Below are 23,408 nucleotides of genomic sequence, written 5' to 3'. Positions count from 1 at the left end.
GCACATGGGCCTAGGAGCCCTAGGGAGCACATAAAGTCTCTCTTCCCCATATTGTAAACCAATACTATCAATGGAGCTTTATAGTTGGGGGTCCAGTTCCAGATTTTGCATTGGGGCCCAGCAGCTTCACATTATGCCTCTGATTCACACAGATGGTGGTATTGCGTTTTTTGCTATTTTCCACAGTACTGCACAAGTGAGTCTCATTAAAACCACACAAGGCCCCACTGTGTAAAGACACCTTTCGGCTATGTCCACATATGCGCCATTATTTCTGTTGCCAATGGTAACTACAACAGAATGCTGGATTGCTTGCATGAAGAGCAGCAATGGCGCACACTGTACTCCAATAGGGCCTGATGGGTTATGCCAAAGTGTTCGTCATTTTGTTGCTACACATAGCGCCATTTTGTTTTGTCGGTAGATCACTGTGACCGGGGAGATCAAGCGTTCTTAGATACTGTATGACAGACACATCAGAAGGAAAAATGTAGGACTTCATGTGAATGGCTGTCCATAGGCGCGCCAGTTTCACCATAGTGGAACCCACTCTTACACACCCACTATGTATTAATGCAAAACGCACGGTTGCAACACATGTTCACGCCGATACGACTTCAGTGCTGGGGACAGGCAAATCTTGAGTCCCAACTTATATCTGAAGCTGCCATCTTGCCCGGGGCTGGCGCCAAAGTCACAATTGGGAACGTGACCTCCTCATGCGCCTCCAAAGCCTTGGTGTGCCTTGGCATCAGCTGCAGTCGTGCTCAAGCCTTCTCTTCGGTTGTCATTCTAACTATATGGTGTAGAGCCCGTCACACAGGCCTACAGATGCAGAAAGCACTCATCTGTACAAGTACTTGGCTGGTTTCCAGACCGGCTTCTAATGGAGAAAGTTCATTTAAGTTCTTGTAAATGTTAACGGGCATTTTGCATGGAAATGAAAAAAAAAAGCAACTGAATTTCTTGCAATATTTGGTTCCCGTAGAGGTGTAGGCCTTTGGTCTCTTTTACACCTCCTCTCATTGTAGACATCTGGCGAAAGGATTTTTGTAAAGGCCCCCATGCACATTCGTGAATCGTTGTCCAAAGTCAGTGATGTACATAGAAGAAAGGGGGTGCCATAGCATAGATCAAAATGGCCGCCTTATTTTGGCACCCAGGACAGAAGGGTCTGATGCGTGTTTTCACTTCCGCTACCCTTTGATGACACTCAAGATATTTTCCCCTTGTTTCTGAGCAATTCAGTTCCTCTGGAAAAGGAAAGTTGGTAGAGCCAAACATTGCTTGGCCGCTCTCTCCATGGGCTCCATAGCAGTCACATGATCTGCTTCCATGGTACGAACGCCCTTATCCAAAGCCATTAATTTGGGTGGATTCAGACGACTGCTGCATGTTTATGTAGACCCCTGACAGATGGGGAAAGGTTTGGGCAAGTTGAACTTCAACGCTTGGTCCTTTTGTTCCCCCTGGAGATAAGTCGCCATCAGAACTGTGGCTTACTGCACTTGCCTAACCAAGTGGTCAAGTGTTTGGGGGAGTTGGGAGAAATATCTGCCAGCCGAACGTGTATGAGCACCTTTTATACACGGGCCCCCATATGGGGTTGGAAAGTGGATAATGTGATGTTTCTGTACCATTTCAGCCAATATAAAAATGAAGACCAGACCCCTCACAACCGTAACACCTGTAGTGCCCTGATGGTAGCCTGACTACCCTTATAGCGCCATACACTATCCTTCCAAAAGTACACCTGAACAAGAATCAAAAGTAGTATTTATTTCCATATGTTACTTAGTGGGGCTCTTTTGGCCCTAATGACATTGGATACTCTCCATGGCATACTTTCCACTAATGTCTGATCTTCATTAATTAACTTCAGCTGGTATTTCCCTTCATTCATCCTGCAACTGTCTGGTGAGTTCTTGCAAAGAAGATGCATTGGCCCATCTACTATTAGGCAAGGGGCGTTGTCATTGGACAGTTGAGCAGTGAAAGAAAGTTCCATGGAGTGAGGAATCACGCTACTCCATCCTCAAATCGGATAGCTGCACCTGGGTGTGGAGGATCCTGGGGAACGTCTTTTACCTGAGTGTGTTGTGCCAACTGATAAGTACGGCGGAGGTTCCGTTATGGTCTGGGGATGTGTCATGTTGCATGGTCTCGGCCTGTTAATTGTATTGACAAGGACCATGAACATGGAGTGTACCTTCACATTCTAGATAGTAATGTACTGCTGACAATGTGGTAATACTCTGGGAATGGTCGGCCATACTTCCAATAAGACAACGCGCCTTGTCACAGATCCAACACTGCTTTATGTTGGGTTGAGAATGTGGATGTACCATGAGTGGACCGGCTGCACAGAGTCTCAACCTGAACCTACTGAACCTCTTTGGAATGAACTGGAATGTTGCGCCAGAAAATATGAACAGCGTCCATCTTCTTTGTGAGAACTCGTCAAATATTTGCAGGATGAATGGAGGGAAATGGAAGGTAAAGTGTATCCAATATCATTAGGTCCAAAGGAGGCCCCACTAAGTATTAACATATGGAAATAAATACTGTTTATTCTTGCTCAGGGGTCCAATTACTTTTGGTGGGATAGTGTAGATGACAAAACCACTATAGACCTGCTGCTCAGTAACACAAAGTTATTTGCTAATATGATAGAAAGTTGCAGATTTTCAATAAACCAGTAAAGAGACACATGCAAGCAGGAAACCACAGATAGAGAATGGAAGCGGTAGTTTCCTCCTTCAGAGCTGTGATGTAATGACCCCACTGACTGATCCAAATAGGAGACATATGGCTAATCTGGTGGTGGATCGGCCATAGTGGGCGTCTAGGTCATCCACAACGTCAGCTGCTCAATAGCTGAATGCAGGTTTAATTGGAAATATGAAGTAATTAGCTTATTTATACAGTGTTCAGATCAATATCCGATTGTTCTCAGTAAGAGAAACCAAGTAATCTTGTAGATATGATAGCTTTTAATGGCTAACAAAAATACATGATGTTATAGCGAGCTTTCAGACCTGTGCAGGGTCTAAGGAGGCCTGAGGAAGGACCCTGCACAGGTCTGAAAGCTCGCTATAACATCATGTATTTTTGTTAGCCATTAAAAGCTATCATATCTACAAGATCACTTGGTTTGTCTTGCTGGGAACAATCACATTTTGCTCTCCTGGCTAACACGGTACCAAACCCCTTTTGTTTAGTTTCAGATCAATATCCTTCTTGCTTCTTAGAGCGGTTCCATGGGATCAGCCACTTCCTCCTTGACAACATTTAACTATCTAGTTCTCCCCTGATGCTTCTTGCACAGTTATGTTGGATTCTGGGTACAGTTGTATGTTCATAGTGAATGCAGCATGCAGCAACAATGCATTTTAAAGGGATTGCACAAGATTAGAAAGACGTGGCTGCTCTCTTCTAGAGGCAGTGCCACACCTGTCCATGGGTTGTGACTGGTATTGCAGCTTTTTTTCATGCAGCTGTACTATCTTTGGATAGCTGCCTTTCAATAGGTGGCACTGTGGAAGATTTATTCCATCTCCCTTATTTGGTTTTTGGTAGAAGGCCCCTATGTTTTCCTAATCCTGGACATGTCCAACCCCTAAAATGATGAAAATATTAAAACACACAGCATGTGACCACGGCTGGCTATCACTGGCCGCAGGCTCGCAGCAGTGAGCTCTGTGGTGTTGACGCGTCATAGATATAGTAGAAAGTGCAGAGATCAGCAGGGGACCGGAAAAGCATTGATCCATGGGCAGTAGGGTGAGTACTACTCCTTTGGTTATTTTATACCATTGTAAGAATACACTCAGATTGAAATCCATGCAGAAGAACTGACGAGGATTTCAATGGAAAACCACAACAGAAATCCATGCATTTAAAGCCTGCAACCCACTAGCGTTCTTTTAGTGTGTGTGTGTGTAGTCCATTACAAAAGCAGAGTCCTGACCTGATCCCTATTGAACATCTTTGGGAGAATTGGAACGTCGGATCAGGAAATATGAACAGCGACCATCTTTTTTTTGAGAGAACTCGCCAGACGTTTTCAGATCAGCCTAAAGATGTTCAGTGGGTTCAGGTTGGACTCCGTGCAGGCCAATCGTGGAACATCCATATCCTCAACTAGAGATGAGCGAGCATGCTCGTCCGAGCTTGATGCTCGATCGAGCATTAGCACACTCGAAAGTACTTGTCACTCGTAAATTTCAGGAGAGACAGAGAAAGAACCATCCCCTATGCCGAGCATGGGGCACCTTGAAAAATGCTTGAGTCTCCCATTTACTTCAATGGTGTTTGTTACTCGAACCGAGCTCTCGAGCATTACAAAAAGCTTGGCTCGAGTAACGAGCACCCAAGCAATTTGGTGCTCACTCATCTCTATCCTCAACGCAGCGTAAAACAGTGTTGGATTTGTGACAAGGCACGTTGTCTTGTTGGAAGTATGGCCGACCATTCCCAGAGTATTGTCACATTGTCATCAGCACATTATTGTCTAGAATGTCGGGGTACACCTCCGTGTTCATGGTTCTTATCACTACAACCAACAGACCGAGACCATGCCATGTAAACCATCCCCAGACCATAACGGAACCTTCGCCGTACTTATCTGTTGGCACAACACACTCAGGTAAAAGGTGTTCCCCAGGATTCTCCACACTTGAGTATATATCCATCTGACTAGTAGTTAGAGTAGCGTGATTCGTCACTCCATTAAACATTCTTCCATTACTCAACTGTTCAATGACCATACGCCTTATACCATTGTAGAAGGACAATGCATCTTTTTTGGGAGAACTCGCCAAACATTTGCAGGATGGAAGGAAATGCCATGTTTCCCCCAACAGAAGACCCTGTCTTATATTAATTTTTGCCCCAAAAGAGGCGCTAGGTCTTACTTTCAGAGGAGGTCTTATTATACTTACCTAGCAGGTTCGGTACAGGACCCTCCTGCTGCTTAACCAAAGCTCCTACGTGCTGAGCCGCACAATTAATTGGCTAATTCATAAATCCTGCCTCCACAACACGATGGCTGTGATTGGCTGAGCATCGGTCGAAGAACCAATCAATGCAGCACTCGATGAACCAATGCCAGGCATTGCATTGGTTTATCAAGCGCTGCATTGATTGGTTCTCAAGCGCTGCTTAGCCAATTGCAGCCATCGCTTCCTGGAGGTGGTATTTATGAATCCCACAACCAGGAAGTGATCATCTGTGGGTGAACGAGGACTGTAGGATGCATGGCGGAGCTCCGGACAGCAGCAGGAGGACCTGGACCGAGTTTTTTTTTTTTTTTTTAATATAATGCAGCTAGAACTTAGTTTCAGGGTAGGGCTTATAGTTCAAGCCTCCCTAAAAATCCCCCAAAAATCAGGGTAGGTCTTATTTTCACGGAAACCAGGTAGCAGCTGAAGTGTATCAGATGTGAGTAGAAAGTACACCACAGAGAGTATCTGATGGCAATTGGGCCAACGGAGCCCCACTAAGTATTAGCATATAGAAATAAATACTACTTTTGATTCTTTCTCAGGTGTCCAATTGCTTTTGGTAGGATAGTGTATCTGCCTTGGCTACCGCCACACCTTGTCCTGCCAGGAAATAGTTTTTTTCCTGAGAACATTCCACCAGTCTGAACAGATTTCTACTAGTATTAAACAATAAATCCCATTTTTAGCGTCTCACCCCCCCTCTATAACCAGTAGTAATGCGGTACCAGGCCCGGGGCTAGGAACACTATAATGTTATTTTTGGCGTTAATATATGAAAATGTCTTCTTCTGACACTAAAGTAAGCTGTCAGCGTTCCTGGGTCTTCTCGCTACCTCCATGACTGCACGCTGGTGCTGGATCAGCAGTCTCCCCGCACTACATCTGCAGAGCTTGCGCTCGTAACATGTGGAGTGAATTCCTCCAATGTGAAGAATTTTACTGCGGCTGATGCTGATTTCTCAGATTACACTTCACCTTTCTTCTGTATTAGGCCTGCACTCCTGTACCTTCTAGGTCCGGTTTAAGAGTGGAGCCGTTATTCATCCATTTGTAAAACGCCAACTCGGGGCATTTTTAGGTAATAATCTGGACCCACTCTAGTAGCCAGGTCCAAAAACCTCTTAAAGGACTTTCTTGTTATAGGATCCATATAGTATATTTTCTTTCAGCGCAGAACTGTCATATTACCATTCTGCAGTTATAAGGGTTGAACGTGAGGGTCCTAGAAGCAGAACCCTACTTTGATCATATTAACCCTTTGCAATTCAATTTTGGATTCAGGGTTTCCTAGGGGGCTTTCTGTTTCTGCCATTTTACAATGGCGCCATGTGCTGGCTAGAGCCAGTACTGCAGTATGGGACATGCAGGAGAGGTCCCTGACAACAGAGTAGCCAGTAATATACAGTAAGAATACCCTGCGGGACGTCTTTCAACATCAGAGCTGTACAGCCTTCAACCAGAATGTCTTCAGATGTCAGATAGTGGATTGGGAAGCGTTAAGGCCTCATGCACACGGCTATATGATGGCTCTGTCTTAAACGGATTTTGCCCTCTAGGCAAAATATGAGTTATTGGTGCAGATTTTGACTCAAAATCAGCAGCCACAGTGCTCCCCTCACCTCCGAAGTCTTTGCACTGTTAGTGCAACCCTTCACCCGCTACCTGGCAGCCTCTAGCGGGTGCCTCACCGCTGGTCAGGTGGTGCAGAAGTGACATCACCCAATGGCGGTGCTGTGCTTAGTAGATGTCACCAGATGAAGGAAGTGGTGACGGCGCAACAAATTTGGTGGTGAGCAGGAGCGCTGAGGCTGCTGAAATGGGCTGCGGAAATCCAGCTGATTTCGAGTCAACTTCCTGACCGGTGGTGCAGACTTTGACTATTCTTTATGGAAATTATGCTAATTTTGCCATGGAATTTCCTTTGCATTAGGCTAATTTCACAAGGGGTGAGTGCGATATTGGGCCGTGAAATTCACGACTTCCCCATGGAAGTGTCAAAAACTTCTACCATCACTTCAGGGAAGTAGCGATCCTGCTGCCTGGCTGAAAGCTGCGTCGGAGGATCGGTAAGTGTGTCCGATTGTTTTCAATGGGAAAGCTTGCATGGCATCGGATTTGCGGGCTCCTCACACACTGTGTGATGCTTTTCTTGGCCCCATGGAAAACATTGGGTGATGTGTTCCAAGCGAACGCCCGTGATAGGACATGCCGCCATTTTTTTTCCTGCATCGTGATGTGTAGGACTGCATTCACATTAATGGGGTTCATATTTGTGCATCTCGGCCGTGTGAAAGCGGCCTTACCCTCATGCTGTCCTTTATGTAAACCATGGCTGCTATGGTGGAGAGCGATTACAGTCTGCATTCTACTGCTTTTCTCAAGTCCGGTCGCCCAGGCACGGAGATAACTACTTTGCTGATGACCGCTTCTTATGACTCTCCTCCAGTCCAGCAGAAATATGGGGAATGAATTGCACTCATTAAAAAGTTTTAATGGGCCCCTATATCTCAGTGATTCCCAACCAGGGCGCCGCGGGAACCTGCTAGGGGCGCCGCGACACTCACAGCCAGCAAGTCTGCAATAGCCACATTATGGATTAATTAGCAGCTGGCCATTAGCACTACGGTAAATGGGATGAGAAAGTGAGGCAGGCAAGCTCCGCCCACAATGTCACGCTACATCAGCTGTCACACACTCCGTATTTGCGTGCACAAGATTTGCACATGCAATGCGCAGAGAAGAGAACCTGTTGGGGTCAATGGGTTTGTTCTTCCTTCCTTCGTGCGCACCAGCAGTCCATTCACTTTCCATGGGACTGGCAGGATACCCAAATGGCACCCGACACAGCAAAATCCACAGCTGCGAAATTCCACACCAAAAAGCGCAGATCTAAGGCTGGCTTCACACGAGCGTATGCGTATTAGTGCACGCATGTACGTATTTGGGGAACAAACATTGCTTTTTTGCTGGGTTTTGCACATGCAATAAGATAGGCACCAATGCTCCCAGCCATTGAAATAGTTAATTAATCTAATGAGTTCACTGCATTTTGTGCATGACCATGGGAAGCCGGCCTAACTGCGAATTTTGATGTAGAATTGCGGAAATGTTTTAAGTTATTTTCAATTCCGCATCTAAATTCACAGGTGGTCTGCAGAATTTTGGGGCGAAAATTTACCGCGGCTGGCAGTGTGTCTATTCAAGATTTGCCCCATAGGCACTTCATTGTCAGCAGGATTCATCTGAGGATTCATATGCCAGTAGTCACCAACCTGACTAAAACTCCGCTTGCAGATACAGCCCGGCAATTTTCAGGAAGCCTGGCAGCCGCTAATGCTCGTGTTATAGCAGCCTTAGGCTGGGTTCACACAGGGCGGATTTGTTGCGGTTTTGCCGCGGATTGCCGTTGCGTATCCACACTGCAGCAAAACCGTTGCGTTTGCAGTGCAATGCAGCACAAATGAGTTTTGCAAAAAAGCTGTTCTCACAGGGCGGATTTTTTCCGCACAGCCGCAGTGCGGAAATGCAACTGCGGCGCGGTTTTAAAAGATGCAGCATGTCCAATCTTCTGTCTTTTCCACAGCGCTTTTTTGTCCATAGACCTCTATGGACGCAGCAAAATCCGCACTAAAATACGCGGCAAAAAGTAAAAAACGTTGCGGAAAAAATGCTTGCAGATTTTTCCGCAAGAAAATCCGCAGGAAAATCTGCAAGCCAAAATTAACCTTTGAAGCGGTTTTGCCGCAGAAGCATTTCTTCTGCGGCAAAACCGCAACGGAAAAAACGCGGCAAATCTGCCTTGTGTGAACCCAGCCTTAGGCGCCCCCCAGAGACCCCAAACTTACCTGCGGATCCGGTGTCCTCGCTCCCGCATGACGCTTCAGCGTGACACGCCGGCCACGTCACATGACACGCCCACCGCGTCACATGACGCGGCTGGCCGTGTCATATGACGCGACGGCGGTAGGTGGAGAGGCAATTTCACGCTATCTTCCGCTGACTGCAATGGAAGCGTCCGCACGTACATCCGCGGCAAATAGAGCATGCCGCGGGTGAGGACGGGTGATTTCATGGTGCGGAATTCCGTGGTGGAATTCCGCACCATGAGCCCTGAGCTATTAGGTTCAATAGAACCTAATAGCTGCGGGCAACACAGCGGATTTCCGCCGCAAATTAAGCAGCGGAAATCCGTCCGTGGGAAGGAGGCCTTATAGTTACTAGTGAGTGTTCTAGGAGACATGCCTTCAGACATAGAATCTATTTTGTAGACATTATGCCTGATAGGATAAGCACTGCAGGGATAGACCAGAATGCCTAGCTGCAGGGAGTTGTTACATAACTGCCTTTGATAATACTGCTGATTCAACAACCGGTGTCGTAGAAAGTGTAGGATTAATACCGCAGAGTAAATTAGTGAGCCGCAGCTGTGGAGGGAACGGTATAATGTAACTGTGTATTGTGGAACTAATGCTTGAAGTATGACTGTTTATGCTTAATTGTGTTGTTGGGTGTTGTAACAGTTTCTGTCATGGCCCGTGCGGATATACAGAACTGTGTGAAAGTTTCAGGCAGGTGTGAAAAAATGCTGCACAGTAAGAATGCTTTCAAAAGTAGAAGTGTTAATAGTTCTTTTTTTGTCAAATAACAAAATACAAAGTGACTGAACAAAGGAAAAATCTAAATTACATCAATATTTGTAACCTTTGCCTTCGGAACAGCATCAGTTCTTCTAGGTACACTTGCATGCAGTTTGTAAAAGAGCTTGGCAGGTAGGTTGTTCCGGATATCTTGGAGAACTAAGCACAGACCTTCTGTGGATGTTGGCTCGCTCAAATCCTTCTGTCTCTTGATGTCATCTAAGACCGACTGGATGATAATAGAATCAGGGCTCTGTGTGTGTGTGTGGGGGGGGGGGGGGGGTAAGAGGCGGGGGGCATACCATCACTTCAAGGACTCACTGTTCTTCTTTAACCTGAAGATAGTTACTAATGGCATCGGCTAAATGTCAGGGGGCGTCGTCCAGCTGCAGAGTAAATTTGCCACCAATTGGACGCCTTCTATTTTTGAAAAACATGTTTACTTTGTATCATTTTTTCCACACCTGCCTAAGGCCGCCTGCAGGCAGCCGGGTCGGATCCGGCTGCGAGAATTCTCGCAGCAGGACCCGACCTGAGCGTCTGCAGAGAGCAGCGCGGGCACTTACCTCTCCCGCGGCCCCGGCTCTTTCATGTGCCGGATGCCGGGAAGCCGGCGCATGCGCAGAGCGGGGCCGGCGGCCAGTGAGTGAAGTTTGTTTGCCAAATCGCGGCCGTCTGCATAGGATTGCGTTTGCTAACGCAATCCTATGGCAGCTTCCAGGGGCGGAAATCCCGCCCGTCTGCAGGCGCCTAAAACTTTTACACATTCCTGTATATCTGTGTGCGTTCTCGAACCCAGAAATGGTGTCACGTACAGGATGTTCTGTATCCAATCACCATGCAGGGAGGGACTTGTGCGTGTGTGAGCAAATGGGAAGACGCGTCATGGCGCACGGCGTGTTGCCGAGAGAGGCATAAAAAATGGGGTGCTGCACGCTCACTCAGACTCCATTCACCAGCGACGATCGCTCCTGTGTAAAGCACACATAAAGCACCTATGTACCCAACAGTCGTCCCATGTAAAGGGACCTTTAGGCCCAGTTGCTGAAAATGTAAAGTTGCATGGTGCCCAATGAAGTAAATGGCGTACATTCCTGGCATTATTACACATCACTTAATAGCATCTAATGTCATAGTTGAACTGACTATCGCCGTATTGCATTCACCACCTCTCTTCACTTACTGCTGTGGAACGGCCATTCCCCTATCCTTACAGGTTGTTTTCCAGTGTGCGTCCCCAGGTATTCACCTCTGCAGCGAACAGTTCCATCATGCTCCTGAGAGTAAAAATCACCAGGGTGGAGGTCTTTAAATACCCATTGATTGCATCGGCTCTTTATTCTGTGTCAAGTAAACCGTCTATTTACAGGATGGTGGATATTTCACCTCGCTATTGTAGCAAATAACAAGAGATATAACGTACCTGCGTATGTAGATCCTCTCTGACCAAACGCTCTTTTATCAGAATATTAGAATTAATCTGGGGTAAATGTGCCGGCTTTATACATAGTAACATGCTGATGATTATCCTTCAGTCGCATCCGACCTTCGGTCACTCCATGGATCGATGTTCTCCACGGCTCTTTTCAGTTCGGTGATTGACATGTTGTTGGTGGCCCTGATTATATCTAGCCGTTTTGTTCTTTGTCATCCTGATCCTCTCTTCCCACTGACCTTGCCGAGCATCAGTCCTGTTTCCAGTTAGTTTGCGCGCATCACGTGGCCAAAAAAAGAGCCGCTGTTTGATGATTTTCCCCTCTAGTGATATTTTCGGTTTGACGCGATCTAACACTACCTTGTTCATTGTCATGGCGGTCCAAGGTATCCTTAGCGTTCTCCTCCAGCACCAGAGCTCAGACGCATCCATCTTCCTTCTGTGCTTTTCCTGTGCGTCCAACTTTCGCAGCCATACGCCGTTATGGGGAAGACGATTGCATCGACCAGTCTGGATTTTGTTGCAATACTAATGTCCTTGCTTTTCCAGTTCTTCTCCATTCCTTGCATTGCATTCCTACCAGGTATAATCCGTCTCTTGATCTCGGGTCCAGGTTGCCCGTTGCAATCGATTTTGGATCCAAAGAAGATCAAATCTCGGACCGACTCGACTTCTTCGTTGTTGGTTTTGATGTTCACTGTACCGTTGCCTACGGCGGTCATGACTCGTTTTCTTGCTGTTGAGGTCCAGTTCCATGCGTTCGCGTTCCTTTTGCACCTGTTGGATAAGGTATTCCAGATTCCTTTCACTTTCCGCCAGCAGGGTGGTGTCATCTGTATATCGGAGGTTGTTGACATTTCTACCACCGATTTTTGACTCTGATTTCTGATTAGTAACATAGTATGCTAAGCTGAAAAAAAATCCATCCACTTCAGCCTGTTTCCACCCCCCTTGTTGACCCAGAAGAAGGCAAAAAACCTCAATGAGGCAGAAGCCAATTTAGCCCATGTTTTTCATCCACACTCATGGCTCCAAGATGTTGTTGGAATTGGATGAAGCTTTCTATGTGTGAATGTAATGATGCTATATGTAAGGGATTACAATATTAGAGCGAAAGGAGAGCAGAAGCTTGTTGGGGAAAACTGTACAATGCAGAAGAGGCTCTAGTAACCTGTTGGGCCGCCTCTAGCCTGGATACATGATGAAAAACGGGCAGGCATGAAGGCATACAGGGTCCGTATGGTATCCTGCGACACATGTACCCACAAATATTGCAACTGGGCCTCTAGATCCTGACGAAGTTGGCATCCCATCTGGTCCTATCACTGCTAACTGGGCAAAATGTTTTCAAGAGCATCGTAGAGGAGGTCTAGTGGTCAGCAATTTCTGAACAAGAGCTCCACTACACAAAAGTAGCCTCTGGGAGATTTTTTAGAGGGCAACAGAGGAAGCACTTTTTTTTGCCTCTGGTGGAAAGACCCAGCGTCTAGTCGTACCTATAGTTTTGCAGCTATATGACATTTCTACATACCGTGTTTCCTCGAAAATAAGACCCTGTCATATTAATTTTTGCTCCAAAAGAGGCACTAGGTCTTATTTTTTGGGGATGTCTTATACTTAACTAGCAGGCTCAGTTCAGTCCCTCCCCCTTCTCTCCGGAGCTCCGACACACTGAGCTGCGTCATTGATTGGACAATTCATAAATCCTGCCTTCACAACGCAATGACTGTGATTGATTCTTCGACCACTGCTTAGCCAATCAATGCAGCACTTGATGAACAAATCACAGCCATCGCATTGGTTCAGTGAGTGCTACATTGATTGTCTGAGCAGCGCTCGAGAACCAATCAGAGCTGTTGCTTCCTGGAGGTGGGATTTATGAATCCCGTAACCAGAAAGTGATCTTCTGTGGGTGAACAAGGACTGCAGGATCCATTGCAGAGCTCCGGACAGCAGCTCGAGGACCTGGACTGAGCCTGCTAGGTAAGTCTTTTTTATTAATGTAATGCAGCTAGGGCTTATTTTCAGAGTAGGTCTTATTTTCCGGGAAACAGGGTAGGTGCATTATTTTTTGCCATTGAGTGCATATTGCTGCTCCTCCACGTGAATGGTGAGAGTAAGGAGTAACTTTAGCACAGGTGACCATATAGAAGGCCTCCTGTAAGAAAAGCGTCTGTGTCTGTACCCCATGACAACACTTTTACTAGCTCAGGGTTGTCATAGGGATAACCATGCAGATGCAGAACTGACATAAGCATTCTGCAAAATGCACCGCAAATTGATCTTAAAAGCCCCCATCCACAGGGGACTGTAGAGCAGTGATCTGTTCACTCCACTAACAAATAACATATGAAGCTGACAGACTCCTTTGTCAAGCTGCTCAGCAAACAGTGTTGATCATATTACATAGCACCAGCATGGTGATGTCATCAGTGCCAGCCTAAGGGGTGGCAGGACTCGACACCCATGGATATCACCAGGTAGGTACATTTTGCATTGGCTGCACCTCCTTGGTTGCACTGTAGGGAATCACTGTGGCTAGCATTGTCAGAGGGGTACTATGGCTGCCTTATTAGGTGGCATTGTTGTTGCCATTATCATGCTGTCACCCAAGGGCCCACATAAACCGTATGTTTGTGGGGAGGGCATTTGGACCCATGACAAATCCTAATCCATCTTTCATTCTTATAGTACACTTAAGGAAATACAGGAAGAGATCTGATTGAAGCGCAAGAATTCTGCACTCTAAAGGGATTGTCCAGGACGTTAGTATTGATGACCTATTGTTAGGATAGGTCATCAATAGTAGATCGGCCGAAGTGCTGTCAGAGCCGGATGCAGACAGCTCTGTCCACATTGCAATGGCTTGGATTGGTATTGCAGGTGCAGCTCCCATTGAATTCAATGCAATACCAACCCAGACTGCTGCAATATTGACAGAGCTGTTTGCTTCCGGCTCTGTCTGCACAGATAGTGGGCCGGGCGAACAGCTGATCAGTGGCAATCTGAAACAGAGAACCCCTGACGATCACTTATTGATGACCTATTCTGACGAGTCAGGTCATTGTATTGCCCTGCAATGACTATGCCAGCCACAATTGCACCCCCCCCCCCCCCCCAACCTGATAACTCCGGCAACTTAACTAAGCATGCAGAGATCAATTCTCCACTTGTCTGCAACTTTTCCATTCAAGGCTTATGGAAAGCTTTGGTGACAACTCTTGTGGTAGCTCCGGCGGCAGCTGTATTGGTTGTCACCCAACTCATATAGCTTAGAAATGACTGCTGAGAAGTTCTCTTTAGTAGTTATATTTGTGACCATCACATTTTCCCTGCAGTAATGACTATTCCTTATGATTTTGTATCTTGCAGATTCCGGTCTTCTCGATGTCAGCAGAAGCAGATCAGAGTTCATGTGTTATCAGGGCATCGTACAGTAGATCAGTGCCACGACAGTAACTGGCAGTGCTTTAGTCCTGGAAAACAAGGCAAAGCCTAAAGGCTTTCCACGCTGCAGCCGGGGACTGTGCAGAGCTGCATTCTAGACCCATGGGGACGGATCAAGATGAAGCTGGTTATGAGAGACAATTTAAAGCAGCTGTGTCCGTTATTCAGAACTTACCCAAACATGGTATGTAATCCCTATATAACACTGAGTGATCTAATGAGTTCCTGCAATGTTCTTCTATGCCATAAGTTCCTCCGTTCTTTAGCTAATATTGCAGTGGTGGGCACAGCAATTAGAAGTGCTACTGGGCTCTATACCTGCAGACCCCACAAGATATGGAGTGCAATGATAGATCATAGCAACGATGTAATTATACTAGACTGTGCTATATCATTAAAGGCAGTATATATGGATAGGATGCATGATATCTATCCACACATGGGGTGTTGGTATCAGGTGTAGCTTTTGCCTCTGGAGCTTCGAGATATCTTGGTAATTGGCACTTCTGCCAGCTCTGTCCTTGGGCGCTGTCCATCATTCTGACAGGGCTTGACACAGTGTTCTGGTTTCCGCTTATCCAAGCTGCTTTGACAATTATAGCTCATAGACAGGTCATGTTGATAGAAGCCCAGCAAGTAATATCTGTACAGACAGGGCCATTACAACTTCAGGTCGGTGTTCTTAAAGCGGTTGTTTGGTTTAGAAAAACAATTTTTGTATACTCTATTAGTGAATTCGGAGTGCCAGGGTCTTCTGCTTTGGATCCTCAACTCTTGGCCGGAGTGGGGAGCGGTCTCTCGCTGTGGAGGACCTGTCCTGTATTACACAGACAATCCATTGATATGAATGGTAAAGGTGTAATGCTTCATCTCTCCTGCGGTCGTGCTGCAGGAAAATTCAACATTTACTGCTAGGTGTTCCCAAAGGTTACAGCTGATCGCTGGGGGGTCCTAGACGGGAAAGCTTTCTGATCAGCTTAATGTTAAGGGACCCTTCTAAAAAGTAGGAATTCTCCAAACTGGAGAACTTTTAAGGAAGTCTTGGGTGTGAAACATAGATGTGAGACACAGGTTGCTTTGCTGAATTGGTAGGTAACTAGGCAATGGGTAGCCATTTGTCCACCTCTGGTTGGACCAGTGGGGTAGTCAGGTTTGCCTTAAAAGCTTTCTTATCGCACCAAGAAGTAGATGTAGGATATGACTTGATGATGCTCAAGAATTTTAGAATTGATATCTTTCAAAAGAACAATCGAATGCAACAATCGGTGGTCTATCCCACGGAATAACAGTTTTGTGTGTAGGTTTCAGATGGCAGATAGTCCCTTTTAGGTGCACTCGTAACCCGGGAAGCCTGACTTGGCTCCACCAACATCTGTAGCTCATAGTATATAGCAACAGGGGCCTACTTTTTCTCCCCTCTACAATCTATGTTACCCTTTCTCTGACTTAATGTTGCCCCACCTGAGACCGCGCATGCTTTCTTCAGTCCTATACATCACACACGCTCAGCCTGTGTCACCTACACATTACATAAACTCAACAGAGGAAAATGTAAAGTATCATGAACATGACAAAATTATCCCATTCTACAGGTCTCCATAAAGAAAATGCATTAAATCTCTGTGATCGTCAGTAACTGAATGACTAGACCTTTCATTTTGGTGTCTATAGGTGCTTATCAACCATCCAACAACGAAAAGCTCAAATTCTATGGCTACTACAAACAGGCCACCGTAGGACCCTGCAATATTTCCCGCCCTGGTTTCTGGGATCCTATTGGCAGATACAAGTGGTATGAAGACTATACTTTACTTCATAGGCGCTATTAGATAATATGAACATCATAGAAAGTGGATCTCCCACTCAGGACCTCCCTCTATGAGCCGGGGGGGGGGGGGGGGAGGCCAATAATATCAGCAACTCCCGGCCTGTCCATGTATTACTTTTGAATGGATGCCATTAGCTGATCATCTAGTCGGCTATTCTAAAAGGGTTGTCTTGACAAGAAAACCTTTTTAAGGACCAACAATACATGTTTGTACTGACCTCAGTTTTGGGAACTGTATGCATAATGATGCAGAAGTGAAACATTGTATATTACTCATCATTAACTAAATCTGAGATCACACCAGCATTAAAGTGGTTGTCCAGGACTTTTACCATAAGGTAGGACAACAATAGTTGATCCATGGGGGTCCACTGCTCAGGATCCCTAATGATCAGCTGATCCCCAGGCCTACTGTCAGTGCAGACAATGCTGGAAGCAGATAGTGCTGCCTATATTGCAGCAGCGTGGTTTGGTACTGCAAGCAGGGGTGTATCTAAAGGCTCAGGGGCCTGGGTGCAAAAGTTCAGCTGGGCCCCTCAACCCTGCACCCACCCTCTATACCCATACCCAGAGGCATAACTTGATGATTCGGAGGCCCCAATGCAAAATCTGTAACAGGGCGCCCCCAACTATAATGCTTTATTTATACTACTAGGCTCCCTATATGGAGAAGATAGGCCTTATGGGCCGGCCTCCTAAGGGTCCAGGGCCCAGGTGCAACAGCATCCTCTATAGTTACGCCCAGGAGAGTGCAAGCACAGCTCCCATTGAATTCAATGCAATGTTGACAGCTCCATCTGCTTCCAGCACTGTCCATACTGACAGCAGGCCTTGTGATCAGCTGATCGTTGGGGATCCCAAGTGGCAGACCCCCACTGATTGACTATCCTAAAGGTAGGTCATCAATAGTAAAAGTTCTGGACAATCTCTTTAATGGCTTCATGCAAATTTCCATTCTCCTGCTCCATTATGGGAGAAGGAAAACAGAATCCTTGTCCAACGTGATCCATCCTATTCTGGAACAAAGTGGACTCTCTGAACTATAATGGGGTCCATCTAGCTTTCGTTATGCTATCTGACATTTTTCTGGACAAAGTAGTGCAGCATACAGTACTATTCCGTCCAGGACTTTTGGACAGATCTGCGCTGCAGGCCCCCGAATGAAACCTTGGACACAGATGTGAACAGAGCCAAGCACAAGCTTCTGTATCCTGTTTGCTTTTGGAGATGGTATGACCCCCTTGTCTACAATATATCATAGGAGGGTCCCAGGACTTTTTTGATTCATTATCACATTTCTGGATGGGGATGAAGCAGCACGTCCCACCGTGGACCACCAAGTAATTGTCTATTTTTGCTACCATGATGCAATTCCCATTATCTTGGTGTGTTTTTGCAGGGATGCCTGGAGCAAGCTTGATGCTATGAGTCAAAAAGATGCCATGTCTGCTTATATCAAAGAAATGAAAAGAGCTGCACAAAAGGTACATAACAATGTGATGCCTCAACAGCATGAAATGCAAAGTCTAATAGTCAGGACGAAATCGTATTGGAGTGCTTCACACCATAGGGAAGTGATAGTTAAACCTATTCCCCATAGACTGTGTTGGCACCTAGTCCTCGATGTCATCAGAGTCTACTAAATGGAACAGCCAAACATGTAAATGTAATGTATCTGCCTCCATGAACCGCCCCAGCATGCCAGTGCCCAGGTGTCACCCTGTCTTTGCCAGGGTATGCAGATGCAGAATTCGGGCAGTCAGCTGAATCTTTGCTCCGGGTGAAGGAAAGCTTAGCTACAACTCTGCAGCCTGGTTATTAGCTGGGTTGGGAAATATATTTCCACAGCACATTTCCATTATATATTAGCTGCCTTGCCAAATACATCACTTACTGGAGAGCGTTAGGCATTTGACCTGCCTATACATGTATACCTGACATACAGGATCTTAGAGGGGTTGTCTGCTTTATAAAACCAATTTTCTAATAGTCTATTAGAGAATTCTGAGTTACAGAGTGTGTGCGTGCGTGCGTGTGTGTGAACATTACACACACATTATAGTGGGTTTACTTACCATTTGACCAGAATGTCACTAAATTCCTGATCGCCCTGGGAAGCAGAGGGGTAGGCATTCAGATATTACCTCCCTGCTGATTGGAACAGAGACAGTGTAATTCAACATGAGAGGCAAGGGCATGGAAGTCAGGACAGGGAACTACTGTCAGAATGCTGGGCTTGCTACACACCTTCTCCCTGATAGTGAATTGCATACAGTAGAAAAATGAGGAAGAACACCTGAAAAATCACAACTCAGAGACATGAAACAAACAGCAGCAAATAAGCAGGGTAAGGAGAACCTGGTGATTGCTGGGGTCTGATATCTGTAACCCCCAGGGGTCACAAAAATGTTGCATCCCAACTCCTCTTGGGGGATAGAGTAGTGGTGCACATGTATGACCACCGCTCACTGTGCTCAGCTATTCCCATAGACTGTGAATAGAGTTGGTGGTCACACATGTGTACCTCCACTACATTTAACTGGCAAATTTGTGGTACGCCATTCTCAGGATCCCTGGGGGTCCCAGCAGTCAGACTCCCAGCAATCAAGCATTTATTACCTATCCTATGGAGAGGTGATAAATTATTTGGATGGGATAACCACTTTAATACATAAGAATCCCACATGCAGAACCCTCATCTATTAGCCAGAGTGGAGAATGCCCATAAAGAGTGTTTTTTGCTCTGAAAAACACAATGGACCAGATTTATGAAACAAAAGTACAAGTAGAACTGTCTTTGTTGACAATAGCAACCAATCACAGCACAGCTTTCATTTTGTACCAACACAATGAGAAATGAAAGCTGCACTGTGATTGGTTGCTATGAACAACACAGTTTCGTAAATCTGTCACAATATGCCTAGGCATTACATGGATGACTCATTGATTTCAAGGAGAACTGTGTAATGCCTTATTTCCCCTGTGGGGGCACTGTGGGGAAATCAAATACTTGTAGTCAGTTTGCTCCACAGATTACAGCTGATCACTGGGGGTCCCAGCAAAAAAAAAACTGCGATCAGCACAATTTCCAGAGACCCTGCTAACTAAAATTGCCCTAAGTGGGCTTCCCTTAAAATAAGTTTTGATGTTTGATTTTAAAACGTATTCTGTTGTGATGAAAGCCAAAAACCTTGTATTTTGTATCAGATCATAGACACAATCCCTCTGGACGACAAATCACCAGACATGTTTGAGCCTTTCCGTCCCCTGTATGAAGTCATCCCTGACATGCCGCGTCCCCCAGACTCCTTCTTCCAGACCATCGGTGGTAGGTGGAACCTCCTCTGCAATAAGACCTCATACGTTTACTCTCTATCTACTCTTTAAATAGAGCATCCTTAATGAAGGGCCAGTTTTGGGTGTGGCAAACTGAGCAATTGTCCAGGGACAACATTTACTAGACTCACCCAAGAATGGGAACTCCAGGAGCAAAGTAAATATCAACCAGTGCTATTTAACAGTATATGGTGGTATTTAGAGATGATCGAGCATTGTCCTTAGCGATTACCTGACCGCTCGGAAGAAAAGGTTCGGCTGCCGGCGCGGGTGACAGGTGAGTTGCGACAGTTAGTAGGGAGGAGCGGGGGGGAGAGAGGGAGAGAAAGATCTCCCCTCTGTTCCTCCCCGCTCTCCCCCGCTGCTGGCAGCCGAACCTTTTCTTCCGAGCGGGCAGGTACTCGCTAAGGGCAATGCTCAATCGAGTAATTGTCCTTAGCGAGTATGCTCGCTCATCTCTAGTCGTATTATATGGCAAATAAATGAGGGCACTTTAAGGGAGTATGATTTGGCAGTACAAAAGAGAAAAAAAAGGAAAACGCCAGTTCAGCAACTAATTTCGCCAGAGGACGGAAGCATGGACGCATTGAACCAGTCAGAGCTAAGATGCAAAAAAGACAAAGCAGCTCCAGCTCTTCCAATGGGGAACATCTATAAAAACACATTTATTAATTTGACGTGCTTCTAAAAGAGATAAATTAAGGTCACGTAGACCAAAAATGACCATAGCACACAGAAAAAATGCTCTAAACCGTCTGACGCTTGCTGACACCATCCAGCGCCCTTAAGGCTTAATTGCACACAAAGATGATCGCTCAAAATTCATTCAAAAGATAGGGAGAATGACAGTTTGAGTGATCATTTTGCATAAGCTGCTAATAGGCACTATTGCCTATTAGCAGCTTATTACCTTTATTTGCATGTAAATTAGTCTTCAGACGGGTATGCAGAGAACAGCAGGCAGTCTGCACTCTGCATACAGTTCCTTTGTTCTGCTGTGGGGCTGCAAGCTGAATACAATGTAATCAGAGCTCGCTGTGGAGAACACCGCATGTGGTCCCTTCTATCAGCTCTCTGGCTAAAAGATGGATTTTATGCTCACCTAAAAATTATGATTCAGCAGAGAGCGAAAGATGGGAGCATTTACACACAACGATTATCGGTCAAACAATGGCTTTTGAGTGAATTTTGAGCGAGAATCTTTGCGTGTAAATGGGGCTTAACTCATAGCCCTTTGTCTTTTTTGCTGTGTTACTTGGCCTCTATATGTTGGTAGGTTTACTGTGGGCTGTATGTGCTAATATTATCTTGGCATTATATGGTAGTGTTATGTGATCTGTATGTGGTAATATTATACTGGCACTATATGGTGGTATTATGTGGGCTGTATTTGGCAATATTACCTTGGCACCACCTGGTGGTATGATATGGACCATTTTTGGTAATATTATCTTGGCACTATAATGGAGGTATTGTATGGATTATATGTGATAATATTGTATTAACACTATATGGTGGTATTATGTGGACTGCATATGTAAATATTATCTTCGCACTATATGGCGGTATTATGTGGGCTGTATATGACAATGTTATCTTTGGCACTATACAGTGGTATTATGTGGACTGTGTGTGATAATATCTTAGCATTATGTGGTGATATAATATGGGCTCTATGCGATAAGATTAGCTTGGTACTATATGGTGGTATTATGTGGGCTGTATGTGATAATAATATTTTGGCACTATACAGTGGTATTATTGGGCAGTATGTGGTAATATTATCTTGGCACTATACAGTGGTATTATGTGGGCTGTATGTGGTAATAATATCTTTACACTATATAGTGGTATTATGTGGGCTGTATGTGGTAATAATATCTTTACACTATATAGTGGTATTATTGGGCAGTATGTGGTAATATTATCTTGGCACTATACAGTGGTATTTTGTGGGCTGTATGTGGTAATATCTTTACACTATATGGTGGTATTATGTGGGCTGTATGTGGTAATAATATCTTTACACTATATAGTGGTATAATGTGGGCTGTATGTGGTAATAATATCTTTACACTATATAGTGGTATTATGTGGGCTGTATGTGGTAATAATATCTTTACACTACATAGTGGTATTATGTGGGCTGTATGTGGTAATAATATCTTTACACTACATAGTGGTATTATGTGGGCTGTATGTGGTAATAATATCTTTACACTATATAGTGGTATTATGTGGGCTGTATGTGGTAATAATATCTTTACACTATACAGTGGTATTATTGGGCAGTATGTGGTAATATTATCTTGGCACTATACAGTGGTATTATGTGGGCTGTATGTGGTAATAATATCTTTACACTATATAGTGGTATTATGCGGGCTGTATGTGATAATAATATTTTGGCACTATACAGTGGTATTATTGGGCAGTATGTGGTAATAATATCTTTACACTATATAGTGGTATTATGTGGGCTGTATGTGGTAATAATATCTTTACACTATATAGTGGTATTATGTGGGCTGTATGTGGTAATAATATCTTTACACTACATAGTGGTATTATGTGGGCTGTATGTGGTAATATTATCTTGGCCCTATACAGTGGTATTATTGGGCAGTATGTGGTAATATTATATTGGTACTATTAGGGTGTATTTGTGGGGACTGTATGGGGTAATAATATCTTTGCACTATACAGTGGTATTATGTGGGCTGTATGTGGTAATATTATCTTGGTACTATTAGGAGGTAATATGTGGACTGTATAAGGTAATAATATCTTCACACTATATGGTGGTATTATGTGGGCTGTACATGGCAATATTATCTTGGTGCTATATAGCAGTATAATGTGGATAAACACATTATAATGGTGAGTGCATGGGTTTTATATGCCAAAGGCCCCATTTATGTGGCCTGATATACAGACCATTTATGAGTCTGCACATAAGCAGATTATTAACGGCCTTGGATAAGTAGTAAGTTACAAAGGGTAAAGTTTAAAGCTCTGTGTAATATACTGTATCATGGTGAATGTTTATCTTATCACCAGAGAATTGCTATCTTCCAGAGGACAAGAAGGGCTGCAGAGCCAGCTGTAAGCCATCCAGCCCTGCAGATTGACTTTTGAATATGAACCAAGGCATAAATAAAGCAAATTCACACATTTTGCTTAAAGAAATTTTCCAGTTTTATGCAAATAAAGTTTTTTCAATATCCCTATACTGTATACTTTTGCTTCAGCAGATCGCAGTTTTCAAGATCTCTGTTTGCAATCAGTAAATTGCTTTTTGTATCCCAAAGTCAAAAACCTGCAGAGACCAAGTTCTAGTGCTCAGCTGAGAAGTGGGTACAGTTGTATCCAGTCTAACCATAGTAACATAGTATGTAAGGCCGAATGAAGACAATGTCCATCTAGTCCAGCCTGTTATCCTTCTGTGTTGTTGATCCAGAGGAAGGCAAAAAAACCAAGAGGAAGAAAAATTCCTTCCCGACTCCCTAATGGCAATCAGACTAATCCCTGGATCAACCCCTAATAGTTCCTACCTTTCTGTATACTGGGATTAACAGCCCGCTGGTCACCTAAAATTTATATAATGTAATATCCTTCCCCTCTAGAAAAACATCAAGTCCCCTTTTAAACTCCTCTATGGATTTTGCCATCACCACTTCCTCAGGCAGAGAGTTCCACAGTCTCACTGCTCTTACAGT

General features: G+C 44.9%; 1 protein-coding gene across 6 annotated transcripts in view; it reads left to right on the top strand.

Moving 5' to 3' along the window:
• Positions 1 to 23,408, top strand: part of ACBD4 (acyl-CoA binding domain containing 4) — a 42,507-nt gene that overhangs the window by 4,858 nt on the left and 14,241 nt on the right. For 4 of the 6 annotated variants that reach the window (XR_010787581.1, XR_010787580.1, XR_010787579.1 and 1 more), the window contains exons 2-5: positions 14,451 to 14,709; positions 16,197 to 16,317; positions 17,753 to 17,837; positions 19,561 to 19,681. Coding sequence is in view for 3 of the 6 variants with exons in the window: in XM_066587704.1 (XP_066443801.1) it covers positions 14,628 to 14,709; positions 16,197 to 16,317; positions 17,753 to 17,837; positions 19,561 to 19,681 (409 nt within the window). In the remaining 3 variants the exon portion in view is untranslated. Of the gene's footprint in view, positions 1 to 3,745; positions 3,784 to 13,334; positions 13,559 to 14,450; positions 14,710 to 16,196; positions 16,318 to 17,752; positions 17,838 to 19,560; positions 19,682 to 23,408 lie in introns of those variants that run through there. The other 2 variants (XM_066587707.1, XM_066587705.1) reach the window with 2 other exon arrangements.

The sequence above is a fragment of the Eleutherodactylus coqui genome, chromosome 13, assembly GCF_035609145.1.
Source record: "Eleutherodactylus coqui strain aEleCoq1 chromosome 13, aEleCoq1.hap1, whole genome shotgun sequence".
Lineage (NCBI taxonomy): Eukaryota > Metazoa > Chordata > Amphibia > Anura > Eleutherodactylidae > Eleutherodactylus > Eleutherodactylus coqui.
This window is presented reverse-complemented; position numbering and strand designations above follow the sequence as displayed.